Source organism: Carya illinoinensis, chromosome 4, assembly GCF_018687715.1.
Source record: "Carya illinoinensis cultivar Pawnee chromosome 4, C.illinoinensisPawnee_v1, whole genome shotgun sequence".
NCBI lineage: Eukaryota > Viridiplantae > Streptophyta > Magnoliopsida > Fagales > Juglandaceae > Carya > Carya illinoinensis.
This window is the reverse complement of record NC_056755.1, coordinates 22,566,662-22,591,362: the sequence shown is the minus strand read 5'-3', so window position 1 is coordinate 22,591,362 and position 24,701 is coordinate 22,566,662. Positions and strand designations below refer to the sequence as shown.

At 33.4% G+C, this 24,701-nt stretch overlaps 1 protein-coding gene across 1 annotated transcript; it reads right to left on the bottom strand.

Moving 5' to 3' along the window:
• Positions 1 to 13,030: 13,030 nt before the first annotated feature.
• LOC122306921 (protein LIGHT-DEPENDENT SHORT HYPOCOTYLS 10-like) lies at positions 13,031 to 24,662 on the bottom strand. Its single transcript, XM_043119490.1, has 2 exons — positions 23,959 to 24,662; positions 13,031 to 13,304 (listed from the first exon to the last, which is right to left on the bottom strand). Exon 1 carries the CDS (start codon positions 24,656 to 24,658, stop codon positions 23,981 to 23,983), a length of 678 nt encoding a protein of 225 aa, XP_042975424.1. The 5' UTR covers positions 24,659 to 24,662; the 3' UTR covers positions 13,031 to 13,304; positions 23,959 to 23,980.
• Between the last annotated feature and the right edge of the window lie 39 nt (positions 24,663 to 24,701).

Sequence of the window (24,701 nt, the reverse complement as noted above, 5' to 3'; positions counted from 1 at the left end):
GAGTTTCAACTTTGTCACAACTACAAAATATATAAAATATAGGCAAGGGAAATATTTTCCAACAATACAAGTAATTCCAACTCAAAACTCTGGCGAAGCTGCCTCCTCGGGCTCGGCCTCCTCCTTCTCATCTACAACAAAGTCTACGGTACCAAAGACGATATTGCAGGTAAGTAATAATCCAAATACCCACAAGATAAAAATATATTAAACTTAACAATATGCATGAACAAATGCCAAATGTAAGGGTCCAAAAATCACATTTCCAAAATATTACTTTAAAACATTTTCCTCGCCATTATCCTAGATAATGACCCAAAACGAAAAAACCACCATTTTCTAGAGAAAATGGTTCACAAAGTCCATATATAAAACCTCGCAACTTTTCCAGAAAATGGCCTATATCTGAAATCCAAAACTAGTTTCCAATTATTGCATGCACCATGATCTCCTCTAGGGATCATCCGCACACCCTAGCTCTTATGCCACATCATAGGTAACGACTATGCATGTGATATCTACACAATGAGACCCAGGGGATGTCATTCAATATTATCTGCTCCCGAGTGACTAGAGGAGCTCTACCGAGATAATGCTCCATCTCGGCTTGGGGTTGTGACACACATGCACCCACAAATCTATTTGTGCATGAAAACCCTATTTTCAGTATCAAACACATGTATATACCTGCACCATGCAATACAAATAATATGACACAAAATATCCAAACATAATTAACTCCATCCTTAAATCTATCCGACCCTCGACTCCTCGGACTCAGTTCGGAATAACCAACTAGTCACAATTTATTGTAAAAGTAATAATATATTTAAATCTAAAATGAAGTTTTGAAAATACTTATAGCACTATAAAATAATTTTCGGAGGATCAACGATCTGCAAAAGGCAGAGGAAAAGCAATGTAATAGTGCAAAACCACTGTGGTCATGGGTTGTAAAAATACTCACTTTTGAATGGGGACGAACCAAGGCTTGGGATTGATAGGGAATGTCTTAGAGGTATTTATGAAGCTAGTGGAAGTGAAGGTTGGCCATGGGTGGCGGCGAAAACGGAGGTGAAAGTGAAAAAAGGCCAAAACAGAGTTTAGCTAGTGGGGGTTGCTCCAGCGACGAATTAGAGTTGGAAATGGGTGATTTAGGTCGGCAAGAGGTCGGTGATGAAGTGGCGGTTGGAGGTGGAATGACGGCGGTGAAAGAGCAACATAACTGTGTGGCTTGGAGAGGGGCGTACGTGCTAATGGCGGCGAGGGAGGAGCTTAAAACGGATGGGGGAGCTCGCTGGCCGGAGGGGAAGAGGAAGGGTCTGGTGGTGACGGCCACGCTGCCTCGACGACGGCGTTATGATGGGATAAAAAACGGACGGAGAGGGAGGGGGCTGGTTGCGTGCAGGAGGGAGAAAGAGCAGGGAAGAAAGAAGAAAAAGAAAAAGAAAAAGAAAGAAACAGGGAAAGAAAAAGAGGAGGAAAAAGAAAAAGGAAGGAAACAAAGTGAGGTCCAATCTTTTCAACTGGGGTTCACAAACTGATCCAAGGAAAATAAATTTTAAAATGAAAAATTAAATGAAATAATTTAAACAAAGTGAATTTATAAAATAAAATATTAAAATTCAACAATAAACTATTTTAAAATAAAGAGCACAATAAAATAAATAAAATCCAAATAAAAACACTACAATTCAATATTAATAACATAAAATAGTTAAAGCCCACCAATAAAATAATTCAAGCTAGAGAGTAATTTAAATGTGAAGTAATTATTAATATCAAGAAAACACATTATTTAAATCTCACAACTTAAAAATCATAAAATAATACAACAAAAACAAGTTTAATTTAAAATAAGAGAACCGCTTATTATAATAATTTTAAATAATCATTCAATAAAAATACACGTAAATATGAGGTATCACATAAAAGTTAATTGAATAACCAGACTCAATCTGAGATTTTTTGCCCAAGGTAAACGCTTCTATTTTACTCTAATCTAGAATTTCAAATACCCACACTAGCGTCGAGTCCCTCCATTCACGAACATGTTTCAGGTCCTAACCGTATCTCTACCCATGAACCAACAAAGACACATGGCCGTGTGTAGCCCCGCCTCATTTCACCCTCAATAACCATTGTGGCAAAACTGGGACAAGGAAGCCATGCCACCACATGCTGTCCAGACCTACATGGCGAACTAGCATGCATCCCTCTCAGTATAGCTCTTTGTCACTCTTGGCTCCACACACACACACACACACACACACACTCTCTCTCTCTCTCTCTCTCTCTCTATATATATATATATATTGTGATATCTTTGCCGGCACAAAGGAATAGACCACCACTAGAGTTGAGTGGAAGAAAAGATGAAACAAATGTGCTTAGATGAGTGGTAGTGTTGTATACAGAATTTCACACTCCATCTTAAGGGTTACATCCAGAGTGGGTCTACAGAAGATGGTACAATTTGGCTGGTCATATCACATGAACCCAAAGGTATGGCCCAACACCACATACGAGAACCTCAATTGAGGAAGGATTTAGCATGCATCCCTCTCGGTATAGCTCTTTGTCACTCTTGGCTCCACACACACACACACACTCTCTCTCTCTCTCTCTCTCTCTCTCTCTCTCTCTCTCTATATATATATATATATATATATATTGTGATGTCTTTGCCGGCACAAAGGAATAGACCACCACTAGAGTTGAGTGGAAAAAAAGATGAAACAAGTGTGCTTAGATGAGTGGTAGTGTTGTATACAGAATTCCACACTCCATCTTAAGGGTTACATCCAGAGTAGGTCTACGGAAGATGGTACGATTTGGCTGGTCATATCACATGAACCCAAAGGTATGGCCCAACACCATATACGAGAACCTCAATTGAGGAAGGATTGAGGTTGGGCATGCGGACCATGCCTCAGCCGTCTATCTTTATCATCCTACAATATAACAGTCGAGGCTAAAGGACTTCTATCCAAGCATACCTTGAGCCAGAAGAATTTTTGACAGTTCTGCCCTATAAAAGGGATTTGGCCATGGGTCAAAATCTCAATTTTGAGATCTTAAACACCTGAAATCTTGTGGAGCTAAATTCTTAAGAAGAAACAAGGAAGGAGTGGTGCATTGATGTAGTGATCTTGACGCTAATAGGTCGTTTAGCTTCTAAGATAGTTTTGGGGAATGTGGGGGTGAATGTTGTGTGTAAGAGGCATATGCTTATTTTCTCCCCCTTTTCTGATCATGAATAAATCTGATATTTGCTATTATTTTTATCCATATATTTACTACTTGATTTTCGAGACCATGGATTGTTCACCATTTTCATTGATTCACATCTCTATGTGAGAAGTCATTATCTCTATGTGAGAAGTATGCAACTTGTGTCAATCATCATGGGATGAGACGGAGAATTCCCTAAACCATTCCTATGAAATGTTGCGACAAGCTTCATAAAAGCAATAAAAATGTTTTGAACTTTACATCCTAGAGCAAATGTAGATTCCTCACCTTGTTTATACTTTAAAATACATTGTGTCGAGGATAACTTCTCAGAGGGTGATTCCTCACCATACTTATGTGTGCGTTCACATAGAGTGGTTCCTCACCATGTTTATGGGTCCATGTATCTATGCCAGAGAGGGTGATTCCTCCCCATATATACATGTGTCTTTTTGCTGTTTAGATGAAACTATTCATTGCATCTTCAAGAGCATTATCTCTCATTAGCAGTTTTGTCATAACTACCCAACATACCTATAGCTTCATTCTCAAAACCATAAAATTTGATGTGGAATTAGATTTAGGGGTGATGCCCGAGGAGGAAGAGCTGGTTTTACTCAAACCTTGAGAACAGAGGCTTGTCTCTATTGTAGGAGTCATGTAACATTTTGAATTGTACATATTCCTTTCAAGATGGCAACCACTTGTATCTGTTCTACCACCCTTTAGGTGATGAACATAGTACTTGGGTTGTATGTATTTCTACTAATGGAATTAATGAGGAATGGCTTTCTTGTTTATGTGATGTGATTTAGATAGGTCTTAGTTTACCCAGCTAAACCTCTATCATTTTTTGTTGTAATTTTACAATTGTAACCTCACATGTACACTTCCATCTGAACAAGGCACGCCTAATCCTGACCAAACCCTGGATGTTGACCTATAGGTTGGTTTCCTCGGTACCATGGATCCTTGACATGTCCCTTACCGAGGAACGGGGCACCCCAGCTTGGTATTAAAGCATGCTTATACGCAACTCTGGGTAAATCTATATGTTATGTAGGACAGTACCAAAAATGTAGGAGTTAATCTTAGTATTATAAGCTTGAAATTTTAAGTATCCTAGGTTTGATATGCATTTAGAAATGAGTGATGTTATAGAAAGTGATACGTTTGGGTTATGTGGTAGGATTTGAGTAGGGTGTGACCGAGAGCTTCACGAGGAGAGTAACCATCGAGTGGTCATGAGGGAGGACCGTTTAGCAAGAGGATAGACAAAGATCTACCGAGAGTGCTAAACCGTTTTCTGGATGGAGCAGCAACGTGAGCTATACTCACGTCACCTACAAGTGTTAGAGAGTGCTAAACTCATGGCCGCCATAAAACATAGAATCTGTTGTAGTAACCAGCATTTGTAAAATATTAACCATAAATATATAGTCCTTAATTTGTATCTTTGCAAAATTCATATATTAATAATTTTTTTTTTAAGAATCTTCCACTATATATTGACATTCTAGTGCCATGGTGAAGGCAAGGCTTTATAAGGAATAAATTATGCTATTCTAGATTTGTGAATTATTCTAATGGAGTTGTATGAGTGGTACGCAGTTTATTTCTTGTCTAATTATGTAGAATTAGGCTTGCTTTATAAGTGATTTGAATTAGCTTTGATTATAATTGTGAGTAGTTTGCTCGGGATATAGCATATATATATGTGGCTAGTTTTTCCGGGTTTATGACATATGACTCATTCAAAATATGTATGTGCATGAGTTCTATAAATTTTATGTGAAAAATTTAGGACATGTTTGGTAAGTAAGATGAGAATTTTGAGTTGAGATGAAAATTTAAAATATTATTTTTTAGTATTATTATTGTTTTGGGATTTGAAAAAGTTAAATTGTTTATTATATTTTGTGTGAGAATTTGAGAAAGTTGTAATGATTAGATGAGAATTTTGAGTTGAGATATGTCTTCAAAACCTGCCCTTAGGGTTGATAGAAGTAACATGCATTGATCGGTTAAAATCTCAATCATTTAACTTGGTTGGAATTTAAGAATTCTACATGGTAAATTACACCTTGAATTTTAAAGGATACTTATTCTTGGATATATACCCTTAACACTCAAATGCTTGTAATATATTAATATTGGTTTTAGATCAGTTTGTTCTATCTTAACATGCATCACAAGTTATTCGAAATCATGTATTGCCCTCTAATTACTAAGACGAAGAAGATCATAAAAAAAAAGTACGTACATGCATATTATTATCAGCCAAATATTCAAGCTCCCCCAATTAGATAGGAAAGAAGATGATCTAGGCCTTCTAACATTCCATATATAGGATATGCAAAATTCAAGTCATAGAATGAACAAGAAAGGAAAAAAAATCAATTGGTTTCTCTTTGTAAATAGGAAATTATCCCAATTAAACATAAAATGAGAGAGTACAACAGTGTTATCATACCTCTAAAGGTATTTGACCCCCTCTTTCACCTAATGAATGTCTCTTCTTCAACCGTAAGAATATTAGGCCTATTTATCGAGGCCGGGCATTTTTCGGCTCGGTTCAGAACCCGAATAACACGGTTTCGGTTATGAGTTTCGGCCCAGAACAAATCCAAGCTAGTAACCCCATAGAGAAACCTGGGTACACCTAGTCTAGGTACTAGGTTTTAAAACTGGAACCCGAACTTTTTTTTTATAAAAAAAATTCCAGTATCAAAACGGCGTCGTTTTGGTAAACCAAAATGGCGTTGTTTACACCGAAACGCCATTGTTTTATGCTAATTTTCAAAAGGGCTACAACCCTTCTCGCTCAAATCAATCCTTCTTTTAGATTGATCTCTCTCTGTCCTCTTTGTGTCGAAACCTTCTCTCTTTCTCTCTCTCTCTCTCTCTCTCTCTCTCTCTCTCATGTTGAAACGCTAGCCTCCTTTGCTGATCTAAGCTTCGTTGCCTTGTTCATCACTCTGTGTCGTTCCATCGCTCCATCATCTTCATTCTCGTGCCCATTGAAGTTAGTCTCTCTCTCTCTCTCTCTCTCTCTCTCTCTCTCTCTCTCACTCTCATTGTGTGTGTCTATCTGTGTTAGTTTTTGTAACTCTTGGATTATTGTATATCTCAAATTGTGTTTGAAGAGTGTTTATTGTAAGTCCTTTTGATTCTAGCTTGGTTTTTTTTTTTTTTTTGGATTGGTAGATGTTGGGTTTGTTTTTTCTCGATTGGTAGAGTGTTTCATTCTAGCTTGATTCTAGATTGGTAGATGTTGTATAGTATTTGGTAATATTCACGAATCATGACTAGGGAATGAAATTTTAATAGTTGTTTTCCTCATGTACCTGACACACTGATATGGGAACATGAGAAAAGTGGAATGTATTCTGTCAAAAGTGCTTATCATTTTTTTCTCTTTATGGAAACAGATAGACAAATGGCTGAGTGTTCAAGTGTTGCAGACCAAAATCTTTTATGGAAGAAGTTATGGAAGCTAAATATACCTCATCGAATTAAAGTCTTTGCATGGAGGACATGTAAAAATATTCTACCTACACTGCAGAATCTTAAAGCTCGAAAAGTTATTGATAATGCCAATTGCCAGTGGTGCCATACAGAAGAGGAGGATTTAAATCATGCATTATTTTACTGTCCTCTAATTAGAGACAATTGGATTCAGTTCCTTCCAATCATAACTGATTCATCTCCTAGAGTTGACTATTTACATTTAGCTCATTTAGTTATGAGAAGAAAAAAGGCAGGGAGTTAGAGAAGTTTTTTTTGATAGCTTGGGGCTTATGGTATAGGTGAAACCAAAAGCTGTTTGAGAACAATATCTTGACACCAAACCAATTTATTCAACATGCTCTGACCTTATATCAAGAGCATAATGCAACAAAGGAAGCACAACAGAAAAAATAGAAATACAATTGCAGATGGCAGCCACCTCCTGCAAGAATCTTAAAACTTAATGTGGATGGAGCAACTTTTAGTGATCAATGTCGATCTGGTATTGGTGTGGTACTAAGAGATGACAAGAGACAAGTGACTTTTGCTGCTAGTAAACCAAAAAATGCCCTTGCTGATCCAATGGAAATAGAGTTGATTGCTATTTTGAGAGGGATACAGTTGTGTATTCCTTTAGGTATTCCTGAGCTTCAAATTGAAAGTGATGCACTTCTAGTAATTGAAGAACTCAAAAAGGAAGGAAGGTCATCAACCTTGTGGAGTACACTTATTCAAGAAATCAAGGCCCTTCTATCCACCCTTCCTAATTGGTCTATTCAGTATAGGGGTCGTGAATCTAATGGTGTAGCACATGCTCTAGCTAAATTTGCATGGCATCTTGATGATATAGCTCTATGGTGGGATTCTATTCCAGAATGTATATCCCAAACTATTTGGGTTGATTCATCATTGTAATGCTGTTTTATGAATGAAGTTGCTGATTTCCTATCAAAAAATAAATAAATATTGAATAAAGATCAATTATATGATCTCTCACTATTATGCTAATTTATCATGCTCAATATATTCCTTTTGACTGTTTATAGATATTTATTTTAATCTGCTATAGTGTGAAAGACCAGTAGCATGTTTTTAGTTCTAACTCCCAAAAGCTTTATGGACAAGGAAAAGAGTAAAACCACTACATTAAGAAAAAAGACCTTTAACCAACCAACATATAATACCTTTTGGTCTCGTTTTAGCTTTACTTTTTCCTTGGTTTTCAATATTCATGAAAGGAAGAGAAAAGCCTCTTATTCATCCAATTTGGGCTTATATATATATATATATATATTTACAACATATATGAAAAAGAAGATGGGAGATCCGATCCTTATTGCTGGGGTCATTGGTTGATCTAGCAAATCCTTACTTGTGTGATAAAAAGTGTTTCTTGAATTATGGTTTCCCGATTATTGGTGGGGGAGGGACTTGAATTATGGTTCCTCGATTACTGAGTTTTTCCTTCAATTGACTTTGAACCCATGTGATCTTGATAAAAGAAAACAAACATATAACAGATCAAAGTAGGTGCTATAGCTTGGATGGATAAAAATCAGGGATTAATATCTTTTAGAGTTTCTATCATAATTATAAGATATAGGGTGTGAATGACTTATGACTAGACACCATTTCACTAAGACATAAATAGGAATATGGCATCAACCATTTCACATTAGGCAGAGCTTCAACCTAAACAGTTTTGTCAAAAACTAGCTAACACCTTAAGCTACATGTATATATATATATATATTTATACAAAACAAAACAAAAATCCAAAAGGGGCTCCTTCAAATTACATTTGAAAAACTTCAAAAAACTATTGTCTTAAAAACTGTATCTTAAAAAATGACCCAAAAAACTGCTCCTTGATATTACATAAATTATAGAAAGTTTAGTTTTTAAGTTAGCCCACTTTATCTTAAAAACTACTGTATTTATCTTAAAACCTTTTATGTTTTTTTTTTTCTAATTATTATTTCCCATAATATATGGTGGTGGCCGGTCAGCCCACTTTGCCAATTAGATCAGTGGTTGATTATTTATGTTGTTGTGATTGATTATTTATTTTGTTATATTTGATTATTTATTATGTTGTGTTTGGTGGTTTTTATTACTCAATAATAGATGTAAGAAAATTCTATGAGTTGTAATGTTGGTACAACCAAAGGGATTGGTGCTGACTCCTCTTCTAGTGGATGTGGAGGAGCATGGAAGTTTTTTAACACATCCACCTTTACCAAAGAAATAATAATAATAAAAAAATCTATTAACTAATCGGTGGTTTGGGAACACTTTACTAAAGTGCAACCTATTAACCATGATCACCCAAAAGCTCAGTGCAGTTATTGCACTGAGCTATACAGTTGCCACTATAAAAATGACACTTTATCTATGATACATCACCCCCGGAATGCATTTGACACTTCCCCTCTTAGAGTTAAATGAATTGGAAAAATTCAAACCTCTATTATTAAAAGGGATGCAGAGGGAAGAATGTGTAGTTCACAAGGACTAGTGAAGTATGATACAGAAAAACTTAGGGTGTCAGCTGCTAAGTTTTTTATTAGATGTAAATTGCCTTTTCAGCTAATGGAGCATGAAGGGTTTGTTGAGTTCATGGCTGATTTAGAGTCTTGATTTACTTTGCCATCCCGAACCATTTTAAAAAAGGATTTTATTAAACTGTATAACTAAGACAAGATACAGCTAAATAAATTGTTAGATCGTTAAAGGATCTATCTAACCACTAATACGCGGATGTCGGTGCAAAATATGAATTATATGTGCATTATTGCTCATTTTATTGGTTGAAATTGGAGATTGCATAAAAATATAATTAAGTTTTGCCAAATTCCCAACCATAAGGGCGAAAATATTGAGAGGGTGTTAGACTTGGAGTTGCATGATTGGAAGATTAATAATATTTTGACCATCATAGTTGATATTACCCCATCTAATGATGTTGCTGTTGATTACATGAGAAGGAGGATAAATGATAGTGATTGTACCATATTGGGTGGTGAGTTTTTTCATATGTGGTGTGCTATCCATATATTGAATTCAACTGTTATGGTCGGTTTAAGAGATGTTTATGAGTTTGTAAGAAGGATTAGAGATGCTATCAAATATGTGAAGTCTTCACTGTCAAGGTTTTCCAAGTTCAAGGCTTGGGCTATAAAGGAAAATATTAGTATGATGATGATTTATTTGGATATTTCTATTATATGAAACTCTACATATTTGATGTTGAGTACCACTGAAAAATACAAACAAGTCTTTGAACATTATTATATGTATATGGATAATGAATTCGTGAGCCCTACTAGTGATGATTGAAAAAAAAGTATAAATTTTGTGGAGTTGCTAAAAATATTTTATAATGTTATATTGAATATTTCTGGTTCTTTGTATATGACAACTAATGTATATTTTTAGGAACTCTGCACAATTGAAGACACATTAAATTATATGTGCACGATTCATGATATTATCACTAGGACCATGGGCATAAATATGACAAGTAGTATTGGGGTGGCACAAATAGGTTCAACTTGATATATGTTGCTTTAGTACTTGATCCATGACACAAAATGGTGTTAATGAGGTTTTGGTTGACACAAAATGGTGCTAATGAGGTTTTGGTTGAGACAGTGCAAAGGGGATGAGTTGGTGGATAGGATAAAGACCAAGGTTAAACTCTTGTTAAACTGCTTAATTGAGCAGTATAACAAATTTCGTATGGCTAGTGTTCTAAAATGGCTCAAGAGAGGCCAAACACTATTTCTAGTTCTACTACTACCTCGACTAAATTTGATATCAAGTTAGAGAAATATCTTTAGGAGTAGGGGTTTATTGAGTTTATATAAGAACTAGATAAGTATTTGTCGGAGGGGTGTGCATAAAAATCAACTGGTTTTGATATTTTGGATTGGTAAAAGGTTATTGCCACTAATTATCATATCCTTGCTAAGTTAGCACGTAATGTATTAGTTATCCCCATTTCCACTGTTATCTCGGAGTTCGCATTCAGTATTGGAGAACGCATCTTGAATCCTTTTAGGACTTCATTGTCTCCAAATATTGTCGAATCCCTCATTTGCACTCAAAATTGGTTAAGAACAAACCTGTCGACATCTGGGAGGTTGAAGAATATGTAGAGTCGATTGACCTTGAAGAAGGTAATTTTGAAACTTTAAATTTATATTTTTAATATCTATCTAACTTAGTTTATTATATATCTAACTTAGTGTTTAATATTTTTTTAGATGATTATCTAGTTTCATCTTTAACTAAGGCTGCTGCAAGTCTCCATTCCCATTCATGCAAAAAAGTTTAAAACTTGTTCTGAGAGAATATGTTCATATTCAATGGAGGTTATCTTTTATTACATCACTAATATTATATATAATTTTTTATTACATCACTAATAAAGTCTGGAAGTTTTGTAATTTTTTTTATCTTGACGGTTGTTCCTTTCTCTGAATCTTTGAATTGATAGAGGTTGCAATATATGCAAGGAGGAATGTTTTGATTGTAAATTGGGATTGTTGGCTTTCGTATATTTCCTTCTATTGATCTTGTACATTTCGTTGTACAAAAGAGCATAACTTCAAGTTTCTTCTTCTACTTTTGTGTCGAAGTACCTGATAGAAGCACATCCTTGCCACTAGAAAAAGATGTGGAGACACGTACGAGTCTCAAAAGTCCTGCATCCTTGGGACCATGCAATCTGCTTACCCTATAAGTGTCTGATGACAGCTTTCTTCCTTCCTCTTTTTTATTTATTTATTTATTTTTTTAACAGGAAAGCCTCGCTTTTATGTTTGAGACGGCTCATCTTTTTGAAAATGCATCACGAGAGTACGATGAATTAATAGAACTCTGCTATTTGGAAACAGGTGATTCTTACTTCTGCTGTCAAGATACTGATTTTCACCCTCATCATGTTATTCAATATATGTAGTAGTTTGATATACACATACACACTCTCTATGCATCACTTTTATCTGGCTTATGAACATGTACGTTTGTGCACAGGTTTATTCTGCTTATGTTTCTTAATTGATTTATTTATTCTAGAATAAGAGGGGGGGTTTATGCTGACCCTAACACTTAGTTGCATCTACTCAGGTGCTTAATTCATTTTGTTTTAGTCATTATCTAACTTTCTCTCCCCCATCCTTCCTATTTTGATACAAGTTTTTAAGAGAAGAGCATCATGACATCCCATGAATTTTATTAAATATGCTATTTATCTTCATTGTGTTTTTTTTTTTTTTTTTGTCCTTTTGATTTCTGATTTCATTATGTTTGTAATTAGGTAACGTTTAAGAATCCCGATTCAGCCAAGAGAGCTTGTCCAAACTACTATTTTGTGATTGATGGAAGAAGAGCTAATTGATGGAAAAGATTCTGGTTTTTTGCAGAAAATTTGGAGTTGGAGTTTGATTAAAGCAATGTATATGTTTTGTAACATTCTTAGCAAATTAGTTCAACCAATGTAATACATAGTAGTGGATTGCATCATGTATGTTGCATGCATTTTACATGATGAATATTGATTTTTATTTTTTTTGTTTTACATGCATTTAATTAAAAAGTTAATTAGTTGTTTATAGGCTTATAGATTTACCTATTTTTGACATAAATTTAGTTTTCCATTTTGATATATTTTTAGTTTTATAAAATATAGGCTTTTAGATATATAAAAAAAAAAAATCTTTTCAACACTATTTTTTCCTTGAAAAAAAATTAATAGCATATAAGGTTTTGAAATTAAAAAAAAAAAAAAAACCTAGGTACAACTCCAAATATGGAGATTTTCAGGTTTCAAAAACTCAAATTTATCCGAGTTCTACCCTGGTGTGAAACCTAGGTATATTTGGATACTCGGTCCAGAATCCAAGTGAACAGTCATAAAGAATAATGTACCTATATCATGCAGCATGGTATATATTTGAGTCAATATTTTTTTTTCCCCCTATTTTTCTTTTAGTAGTATATATATGGTATCTCCGCTAAATGCAATTAAAAAAAGCTTTTGGGAATACTATCATGGCAAGGACGTATATACGTAACACAATCCGAGAAACCTTAAATGTAGTAAATTAATGATATTATAGCTTATGAGCTAACATTAATGAAAATGCATGTACGCGACAGGGTTTAATTAGGATATTGAAGATCAAATTGTATCGATCGTTTAAGAGGAATATTAATGGACAGAACAGAATACTACACAGAGAGAGAGAGAGAGAGAGAGAGAGAGAGAGAGAGAGAGAGAGAGAGAGAGAGAGAGAGAGTTTTACATATAGGGGTTTGCAGTATATATAGCAAGTGCTTTTACATTCCCAAGAGGCAAATGAAATATTGACTTTCAAGACGGCCAGCAGGCCAGGCTGATCACAAACAGTACTGAATTATAACTTCCTAATTAACTCGAAAGTTAAAAATAAGGACGTACTACGTACTGTCGTCCAATTAAAGATGACAGAAACTCAAATGCATGCAGTAGGATCTTCTTAACATTCCTTCTGATTCAATTTTTCCCCGCGAGCCTGCAAGGTGTTAATAATATAACAAGTTCAAAAAGTTGACACAAGCTGACCACGGTCGCCTGTTAACAAACAAAAATTAAGAGAGACGTACGTACATGATCAAATTAAGGAAAACAAGATAGGCCAGAGTCATCAGTTATACTATTAACACATATATAATCTCTCTCTCTCTCTCTCTCTCTCTCTCTCTCTCTATATATATATATATATATATCCATTTAAGGAGATTTCTTTTTGATGTTCTAATTTGGAAAGTCTGAAAACTTTTATAAAGGGAGTGCGTAGGTTTGGGTTAGGGAATTTTCGATGATCATCTATGTTTCTTGATCGGGTAGGGGACTTCATCTATGATTTGGTCCTTTTCTTAACTTGGAGTGATATATTGTCTAGCTAGGGGAATATTTTGAAAAAAATAAAAGGCTAAACACAGATCTATCAATAAGCTGTGAGCACAATAAAAACTTGCAGTACTACCACATACAACTACATATCATGCATACATGTAAATGACTGTTTTCAACTACTTACCGACCAGCCACATCATAGTTCATGCATGAATAATACTACATACAGTCACTTTTCTTCCTGTGCACTCCATTGATGTGATTGACTATGTAAATTTTTTTTAATACGCAATCAATCGCATTAATAGAGTGCGTAAAAGAATACAAAAAAATGACTGCATATAAAATTTTTGATTCATGCATATATAAAGACTATATATCAGTTAAACAGTAGCAACTCAACTAAGTTTTTTCCTCCAAAAACATATCCTAACCAAAATAAGATACCTTTACAAATTAAACCTTCCACTACCCTAGATCAGCATGAAGTGGTATCATAGATTGTTTTGAAAATATTATTTGGGTGTGATATGTATTTATAAAAGAATAATGTAGCAAAAGAAGATACATATTATCCTGTGCAAGGCAGTGTTCTAGTGTTTTGCTTTTTGCACTCGAATATTTGGAGGAGAAAATTAAAATTTTGAAAGGTTAAAGCAAACACCTTTCTTTTGTCTAAAGGTCTATGTGATATCATAGACACGAAAGGTTTAGTTGAACTTGCAAATGAGAATCAACTTAAATTAATTAATGCACAAAAAAAAAAAAAAAAAAAGAAGAAGAAAAAAAACAAAGAAAGTTGAAATTACTAATAGGGTCCATGGTGCCAAATCTTTCTAAAAGCTACAAAATGGAATATCTTCTATATACTATTTTCCTTATTTACTTTCAAGGGGAGAACATGGCAATAATAATATTATAAGTCGAAGCTACGTACTTACTGATAATAAAGCTAGAAATTAAAAATCACAATGTCACTAAGCATTATATGCTACTATATGATTGTAGAAATAGTTATGAGCTCTTTGGAGTCTAGCGAGAGATGATTAATGCATACTCAATAAATTAATTTGTTGAGACTATTATAAATCAAATCTATCTTAGCTTAAAATCTCAAAGATGATTAAAGAAATGCAATTCAAAAGTGAAGAAAAAGAATAATGTAGACGGCCAAAAAGGGAATAAATTATTCAAGAAAGAAGAAAGACAACAAATTAAACCAAGAAAAGTATTGCGCGCCTCAAATTACTCTAAGCCTTTTTGTTAAGTTTGTAAGAACCAAATCATTCTTCTACTGATCTATTTTCTTTTCATGGAAAGTTTTAATTCCATCCTTTAAAAGGTTTGTCTATGTTGAGAAAAGTGAAGACTACTTGAAGCAAATAATCCAATAAACTGCAATGAGAACATGATGATGGAGGAAAATCAGTTTTCGCTTGCCCTTCTTCCATTCAAGCTGGCTGGTAGATCTAGAACACAATAGTTAATTAATGTTGGATGGTGTTGAAAACCCCCCATGTGTGAAATCCCCAAGTGTGAACAGCTGCCATTTGAACAGTAGTCCCCTCCATTAGTCCTCCTATAAAAGTAGGCCATTTGTAATGGTGTAAGGCCATCCTCACATAGGTGAGTGATCAAGGCAGGAGGTGTGGGCGAAATGTAGGGAGTGGGAAAATCAAAGAGAAGAGGGCCATTTGAGAGATAGAGAGGTTCTTTTGTGAGTATTTATAACTTTATACAAACATATTAAAATCAATTGGTTCCACTTCAGTGGATGTAAACAAATTGTCGAATCACTTAAATATTGTGTCTATCTTGTGTGTGAGTGTGTTTCTAGGCGGTTCTGGCACAACAATTAAGACCTTAATATATAATTATTGTAGTGGGTTGCATATAAAAAAAATTGAAAACAAAAATCATAATTAATTCTTGATATATATATATATATATATGTAGATACTATAGTTAGTTTTAGTACAGATCGATTGTGCAAGCTAAATGTAAATTAGGAATTAGTATTAATTTCTAGAGTTAATTAGGAACTGGCCAAGGCAAAGTACTAATTTATTGATACTTTGGAAGTTGTTGAAAATGGTATGGTTGGAAGCTAAATACAATATTTCATAGTGTGTAAGACAACTGAAAATTAGTATATATGTTTTTCATCTTGAAAAAGAACGTCGCATGAGTATCTTATATGATAAAAACAATCAAAATATTGTATTGCATGTGCACATATATACTAGATTCATTATAAAGATAGCAATTTTCTCATCAAGAAGTTATGACGTTGCAATTCATTTCTATTACTAATAACATAAGTTCATGAGGAATATTAATTATAGTGGTCAACTACAACACAAGATTTTATCATCTAATTTTTAATAGATTAAAGTACTTGCTCAATCGATTTCCGGTGTTAAAGTCAAGCTTGGAACCTTGTGAATTATGATGTACATGAGTTGGGGAGTACTAATATCGACCACTCTTCAGATAAGGCTCATGGAGAACATAATTAATTACTGTGCATGTACATGTACGTGTGGAAAGATGCGAAGTCCTCTAGATGTGCATATATAATCTGCTCATCTTCACATATTGACTGTTGTCCTAGAATTATCTGGGACGAAGCTAGGCAAAAACTAGAGAACTTTCTTAAGTTTTCAAGGATTCAAAGATTTTATTGAGAAGCAAAGTAGCAACTTATATTCAATGTGATAGAGGATTGAAGATGTGGAAGTAAAGAAATGAGATGAATGAACGACTTAATAGTTACCTAGAAGACCAATGCTGCTCTTCATCCTAATCTTTATCATTTCCAATCACACATGATAACGTGTCACATTTTAAGTGGCTTATTCTCTCAACAATTTAAATGACACAGCCTTTGAAATTTGTCACATCTGCAAGAAGTGTGATTGGGGATGATAAAGATTAAGATCAAAAAGAGTATTAAGTACTCTAGTTATAAGGATCAAGTTTGGTACCTTTCATGTGAATGATATATATATAATTGTGAAGCAATATCGATCCTCAGTATCCGGACAAAACTCATGGAGTGCAAAGAAATCATTAAGTCTATTGATACTGATCGATATGTGTGGAAAGATGCAATTTATTAAGATCACCATATATAATTTCGCATCTTGTTAATTAATATTCTTGTAATGCCCCATATATCCCAAGAAAATATGGACAAAATTAATTATTGATAAAACAGAGATAAAATCCATTTGGAGTAGTTTGCTTTTGTAAAAGAAAAATTATAGGTTGAAATAGGGGCCAAAATGCACCTAAGTTGAAAAGATGAATAAGTGCTTTAATTTGCTGCAAAATAGAGAAGCGAAGCAACAAGGGGTCCTTCAAGAATACGAACTAGCAAGATTTAGGAGATGTACGGAGAATGAGATGAAACGAGAATATATGAATAATAATAAAATTATTTGAGTTATGATGTTTTATTGGGTCTTGGAAAAGAATGAAGAAAAAGTTAAATAAAAATATTATAAAGTTAAAATATTTTTAGACTATATTTTTTTTAATATTATTTTTATTTTGTGACATGAAAAAGTTGAATTATATTTTGTGTTTTGTTTGAAAGTTTGAGAAAGTAATAATGATTAGATGAAAAAGCTGAAAATTTGAAATTAAAAAGTATTTATATTTGATATTTGAGAAGTAAGTTATAGAAAATTTTGAGATGAGATGAGATGTCTTTCCCAAACCGCACCTTAGGGTTCATTTGGATAATATGTTGAGATGAGAAATTCACAACACTTCTCAAAACGAGATGTGTTTTCCAAACAACCCCTTAGGGTACGTTTGAATAATAAGATGAGATGGGAAATTCATAACACTTCTCAAAACTTTTCATAATTTTCTTCCTAAACAATACTCAAATACAAAATACTTTCAATTTCAAATTTTCAAAATTTTCATTTAATCATTACAACTTTTACAAATTTCGAAACAAAACACCAAAACCAATACGAATTTTTCAAACTTAAAAATAAAAATAATATTAAAAATGAGAAATGATATTTATAGTCAGGTGTGCAAGTCCCGTGCACGCCTTTTGAAAAAAGTAGGTAAACTTGGAACTCAAATGTAAAGATACTTTTGTTAATGGTGAATCCACATTTTTTCAAAGGGAGGGTGAATGGTTTGTACACTCTAGAACTGTATCTAGCATTACTCTTCAAAAATTATATTCAAATAATTTTTTACTTTTATAATATTTTTATTCAACATTTTCTCTCTAATTTCTCAAAACCCAATAAAAACATCTCAACTCAAAATATTTCACTACTATTTGTAGACCATTTTATTACTACTCACAGAATTCCAAAAAAACTCCAATTGTCCAAACAAGCCGGCCTTAATTAGAATTTATTTGGTAAACAATTTTTTCAAAAGCATTTCAAGAAGTTAAAAAAAATTTCTCAACTTCAATCTAAATATCTTTCAAGATAAAAAAGAAATATATTTCATCATATAATCTAATCATCAATCTACATTAATATAGTAAAAAGTATAAAAGCAGAAATTAAAAAAAAAAAGTAAATGCAAATAAGTATTCAAAATTACCAATTGACTTTTAAAAATCCCAATACAAAGCATACTCTAAAAGAAAATCACTCAATTTTTTTATTATCTAATTTCACTAAACACAATAAACATGAGTACGGTGAAATTTGCATGTAAGAAAGTTTTGATCATCATGAAATGTAAAAGTATGTATGGACAGTTGGCAGTTTTCCATGGCCTTCAATTGTGTTTCACTATGAGTATTTTGAATATAGTAGTAGAAAGTGATTGTTTGTTGTGAGTGCAATCTCTACAGAAAAATAATATGGTGAACTACTCCATCCTTGGGATTCTGTTTTCAGAAGTACAGAGGCTGAAATGTTGTTTTGGTAGTTGTTCTTTTAATCACGTGTATAGCTAGGGAAGAGAATGTGGCAGCTCATCAGCTTGCCCGTAATGCTTGGAGGGTTGATTGTATTCTTGACTTTTTTTCTCAAGCCATTTGGTTTGATAAATGTCTGTAATTATTGATATTGAATGAAGATGATTGTTCTTATAAAAAAAATTCTAGATGATATTTTGAAAAAGTTTTAATAGAGTAACGGCACCCATTGAAAGTATATTCGGATGTGAAAATATTTTAAAGTCTTCGAACGACACAATAAATAATAATTTTTAAAGTGAAAATAAAAAAAGAACAGCCACCTCATCAGGTAGCCTTGGGTACCCAGATTAAGCCACCAACAATGGTATTCACACGGATAACGGACGTACAGCCTGATTTGGGTCGACCACGGCAACATTTGGCTACTAGAAGCGGCCAAAATCAGGCCACCCTCATTAGCTACCAAACATGACTCTGACCACCATGAGGTGGGCCACCCTATGGTGGCTAGGTTGATTGAGTGGCCTAGATCAAACCGCCCGTACGTTGCATGGGGCTCCTAGTCTATCTCATGGTAGCAGCAGCAATGGAGTGGCTGCATGCTGTCTTATGTTCATATAAATATTTTTTAGAATATTATTTGGAAGATGGTTTTTTGAGTTTTTATTGTTTTTGAGAACTTTGAGGGGTTTTTATTATGGAATGAAAACATCTTTGATTTATTTGGGTGGAGGGGGTTTAGTGGCAGAATAATATACCCAACATCAGCTCAGAAACTCTTTCAAAATTTCTCCTAATCAAACATACCCTAATTAGTTTCCTAGGGAAGGTAATTTTTTCCATTAGAAGAAGGCCGCCTCATCTTACGTTAAATAAAATCGAAATGGTGGAAACTTTAGCTCAAGACATCTAGAAGACCATCAAAAGGGGACGAGATTATAAGATGAGGTTAGGGGAAGAAGATAGTTCTTGGAGCAAGCTATTCATGATAACTAGATCAGGAGTAGATACAAAGAAAAGTCTCCTATCTAGCAACGTTGTAATATCCAAATTATTTAACACTAGGGCTAATTATTCAATAATTACTTCTCTAGCTTGATGTTCAAGTAGTTTGTTGATTTTTTAAACAACTAGTTATAATATAAGTACTGGAGAGATACATAGGGCATAGGAGCTAGCTAGAAACTACATCCAAGAAATATGAATTGAAATATGCATTAATAAAATAACAATAATAATCTTGTGATAATTCATAAGTTATTAATCCGGCCCTAGCTAGCTATCATGTGGGGTGATAGCTTAACCATCCAGATCAGGTCAAGTAGAGGGTGATACGAGTTCGTAAAAAACTAAACAAGAAGACGTCATGCATGACCAAAAGTACGATGCTGAACTGACTCTGATCTATATATCATGATAGATGATACTCGTAAAAGTTATTGCATTTGAAATATTGCTTTGAAAAACTATAGAAAAATATCTTGTAAAGAAAGGTTTCATATAATAAATATCCTAGCTACTTACTTAGTGTTCACTTACCATGTCATATGCAGCTCCTATATTCACCTTTAAAATTGTTGAAATAGTTGAATCTATAGGAAGAGGAGAAGTTCCTTATTGATCTCTAGAAGAATACGGCCTTTCCGATCAATCTTTGTGGTGGCCTATTATTTTGATGATATGATCTTTATTATAATATACCTATCTAGCTAGCTAGTTAACTACTTTGGTATTTCCTTAATTAATTGGTCTTATTAGGTTAATGCTGTTTCTCATAATTGTTATGGAGTTATAATGGTTTCAAGGCGAGCCATGAAGTACTCTAACCTAATGAAAGTTGAAGATTTTCCGCTCCAACTTAATTTTTTTTTGTAGTGTGGTACTGTGTTAATGACTGATAGCTAGCTAACTGACATTATAGAACAAGTTTGGTCGGAATTTTACAATTCTAGAAGTAGTTGTGTATGTTTTGAAGGAGAATTAGGAAACTTTTCAAACATATATTCAAAAGATGAGAACAGAGAAGCCTTTCAATTTTGAAAAGCGAATTGACAGTAGTATCAAGATCATTGGAAGTACTACTGGCTATGAAACAATACTCTATCAAGAATGAAAAATTCTCCTCATTATTTCCACACCACATATCAAAATGAGATTTGCATTTTTGCCTTTATATTTAAACACACATATTTATACATGATTAATATGTATGTGTTTAAATAGAATGATAAAAATAACAAATCACATGTTAGTATGTGGTGTAGGGATGATGAGTAGCATTTCTCATCAAGAATATATATTATTTGAAGGGGCTATGACAACGAGTGTACTCTAGAAAAATCATAATAATATGATCTAGATGGTGGAATATGGAATTAGCAACTCATTGCATGTTGGATATAGTCAACAGCTAGCATATATTGCATCACTAATCTAAGACTTATTTGACCATATATAGGGTTTCTAGGTAGATGATATTCACATTACATAAGTACTACTTGTCCTATATATTGAGTGGCGGCTCTATAGCCACCAACTCGGGCACAAATCTGGGTTTGACAAGTGTACTTAAAATTTTTTTTTTTCATGTGTTTTTAAAATATTCTTACATATATTTATTTAAAAGATTTACAACATCACTAAAAAAAAAATACTTAGATTGTATTTGGGTATTGAGGTGATCTCAAATACTCGATGAATAGTAATAAAAAAATAATAAAAAGTATTAAATAATAGTGGATAGTGGTATAAAATAGTAAAAAGTAGATGAAAAATAATGATAAAATAATAAATAATAGTAAAATATCATCACCTAGACCAACTGTTAATCACTAAGTAAGAGAGAGAGAGAGAGAGAGAGAGAGAGAGAGAGAGAGAGAGAGAGAGAGAGAGAGAGAAAGCTAGTATCGGGAGAAATGCTGAGGACCCATGATCGAGAATCCCAAGCATTTCTCTACACCGAAAAGATCTAATTAATTAAGAATAAGGTTCTAATTGAAACTTGAACTGTTACCAAATCATTTGTTCGATGCTCTGAAATTAATTTGTTGTAGCATTTGTTATTCTCACATTCCTCACGAAAAAGACTAATCTGAGTGATAAAAGGGAGATGTAATATAATTTGTTGGCTACAAATAAATGATAAAGGCTTAGAATTTTTTATATAATATCAGAAGTAAAGGACAGTTAACTATTAGCTGAGATGCTATTTTCAATGAGAAAACTTATTGGGATTTGAAAGAGAAGAAACTATATTAGGAGTCTCCTTATATATATCAGAAATGCCAAAGCATATACGTACCCGGCTGGGGATCTATGCTGTGATATATTTTTTTTTATTTAGTGATTAAGGTAGTGTTTTTTAATGATAAAGAGCTTCGAAGAAGTAGGTCAGAAAATATGAAGAATTGGATGAGGAGATGATGAAAGATCGAAGAGATTGACATAATAGGAAAAAGGATCAAACATGGAAGCTTGTTATAATTAGTTGTTGCAAAAGAATGTGATATTTGGAGTTAAACGACATCACAAGATTAAACTCAATCAAGAATATGATAAGGTTTGAAATTATAAAGCAAGAGTTGTGTCCAAATTAAGAAAAAAGACTTCAATTCGTATCCTAGAGAAACTCATTATATTTGTTAAGAAAGTGATTATGGGGAAGTGAACTTGAGAATTCATGCACATGAATCTTCCGTACTCATTAATAAATATTACCCCATAAGCATAAATGCATCTATTAAATTTGCGCCTAGATTGAACTAATTAAGTATAGAGTTTTACTACATACAGTAATTGTGTGTATTCTTTACGCACTCTATTAATGTGATTAGTTAAAACAATTATTTTATATTAAAAAAATGTAACAAATCACATTAATGGAATGTGTAAAAGAGTTCGCAAAAATAACTGTACATAAAATTTTTATTCAGTCTATATTCTTTCTTTTCTAAAATGTATAATGGTTCTAGAATTTTCGAAGGAGCATAATAAATACATGACTTGAAATGCATTTTAACTAAGAATACTAATTCAATGCCAAGGATTTATATCCAATCTACCAACTTTATAGTACATTGATTGGTCTCAATTTGTAGGTAAATGTTAAATTTCTCCAATAAGAGCCGGTAGTAACACTCAAGATTCAACAATTAGCATATATAAAGAAGTAGATCAAGAACCAATTTGTTAACTATATAAGGCGTATTTGGGAAGCAAAACACACATGAAGCATTTCCTTTAACCTTAATTAGTACCAGATATCCCATTTGAACAAAATAACTTAATTACTTTACCACAAAATCTGGTTTTGGATAAATATGAGCAGTTTACTCATGATCAAGGTACAAAAGGATAAAACAAATGAAGACTCAGAATATAAACATTTTCTTTGCATATTATATACATAATATATATGCACTAAAGCGCTAGAAGAAATTAACCAGCTCTGGAAAATTTGTTATATATATGTATATATATAGATTTAGACCAGATGATTGCTACCTCAAACTTAAATAGTCATTTTTTTCGCTACATAACTTATGCTTAATTTCTTGAATTAGTAAAGTATAAGATTGAAATGAAATTGTTGAATTGAAATGAGATGAAATGATTTTTGAAAATTGTGTTTGAATTAGGAAGTGATTTTAAAGTAAGTGTTTGAATAAGAGAGTATCTCTCAGTACGAGTTGAGATGAGATAAAACTATCTCAGCTCTGAATCCAAATGAGCCCTAAATATCTCACTCTACCCATTAATTCACACCATTGAGCGCAAAATTAACATAATCTAAATGGAGCTAAATAAAGAAAATGTTAAGATTCAATTAATATTTGATTTAAAGTCTTATGCACCATAAACTTAGAGTTACTGCATAATGTTTCAAGAAAGATAGAGAAGAGAGGGAAGATAAAGTATTCATCACGAGTTTAACACAAAAAGAATATGCCAATCTTTATTGTCTACATTGAATATAGAGTTACTGAGCTCAATTCCACTAAGGACTTGTACCATATTTAATTATAATCTTATATATATATATATTGGTGATTATACTTTTCTTTTCTTTTCTCTTCCTTTCTTTTTTTCTTTTTTCTTTTTTTTCTTCTTTTTTTTTTTTTTTTTTTTTTTTTTGTAGTTTCACATGATGCATAGTACTAATTTCTAAAGTCCAAATCTATCAGGCCATATGACGGTTATCATCGATCAAATCATTCATGACTAAATATTGAGTTTGATTACATTCTCTCTTAATATATAAGTCATGCTTCATTCTATTGTGAAAAATGGAATGAGTTTAGTACCAGCATTGATCAGTACTCCTCACAACAAACATTATTAATTTAAAAAACTAAAGCAATTGATCAGAAATATATGTATATATATGTATAGAAATTACCACATTGATTTGGCGACGCGAATCAAGAGAAGTGCGTAGTAGAACTCTCTTCATTTCCCTTGCTTTGACTGGTATTCTTCTTTTTCTTCTTATATGGGATCCCCCTTGCTTTAGCTTGACACTCCCTTACCTCTCGAAGATAAACCCTGATCGCGCTGTTAGCAAAGGGATTTGTTTCTATTGAGCCCCCGTTCTCTTCATAAGCAGCTCTAAGCCGCCCAATGAGGGAATCTAAGCTTCCCCAAGCTTGTCTAAGTGGGCAGGTACAAGGTGAAGGTGGCTCCGGCTGTCCATAAAATATACACCCTTGGAGGTGAACTTTGGTCTTTCCAAACTGGTCAAGATATCGAAGAAAGTCCAACACATGGTTGTAATTGCACTGGGAGAGTGGAATTGGGGGCCTTTGGTTCTTTAGGTACTGCCCAAAGGTGTTCCAGTCCCTTCTTTTTTGCGACTCATAACGGCTTGGTATTGTTTGCTGCTGGTGCTGGTGATCACTGGGAGAGCTTGATGATCCTTCTGCAAAATTCTTCCCGCTAGACATCTTGAGGATTAATGAATGAAGAATATTGGCAGGATTGATTTTAGTGAAGCTAAAAAAAAAGCAAGAAAACAGATCATGTGGGTGAAAGGAATAGGAATACATAGCGGAGAAAGATGAAGATAATCCCATCATGAGGCTATTGAGTAGACATGCCATGGGCCATATGAGTTGCTTTCTGTTCACTTCTTGTACTAATTCT

Excerpts from the sequence above, each read along its gene's own strand:
- LOC122306921 (XM_043119490.1), bottom strand. The coding sequence starts at position 24,658 with ATGGCATGTCTACTCAATAGCCTCATGATGGGATTATCTTCATCTTTC.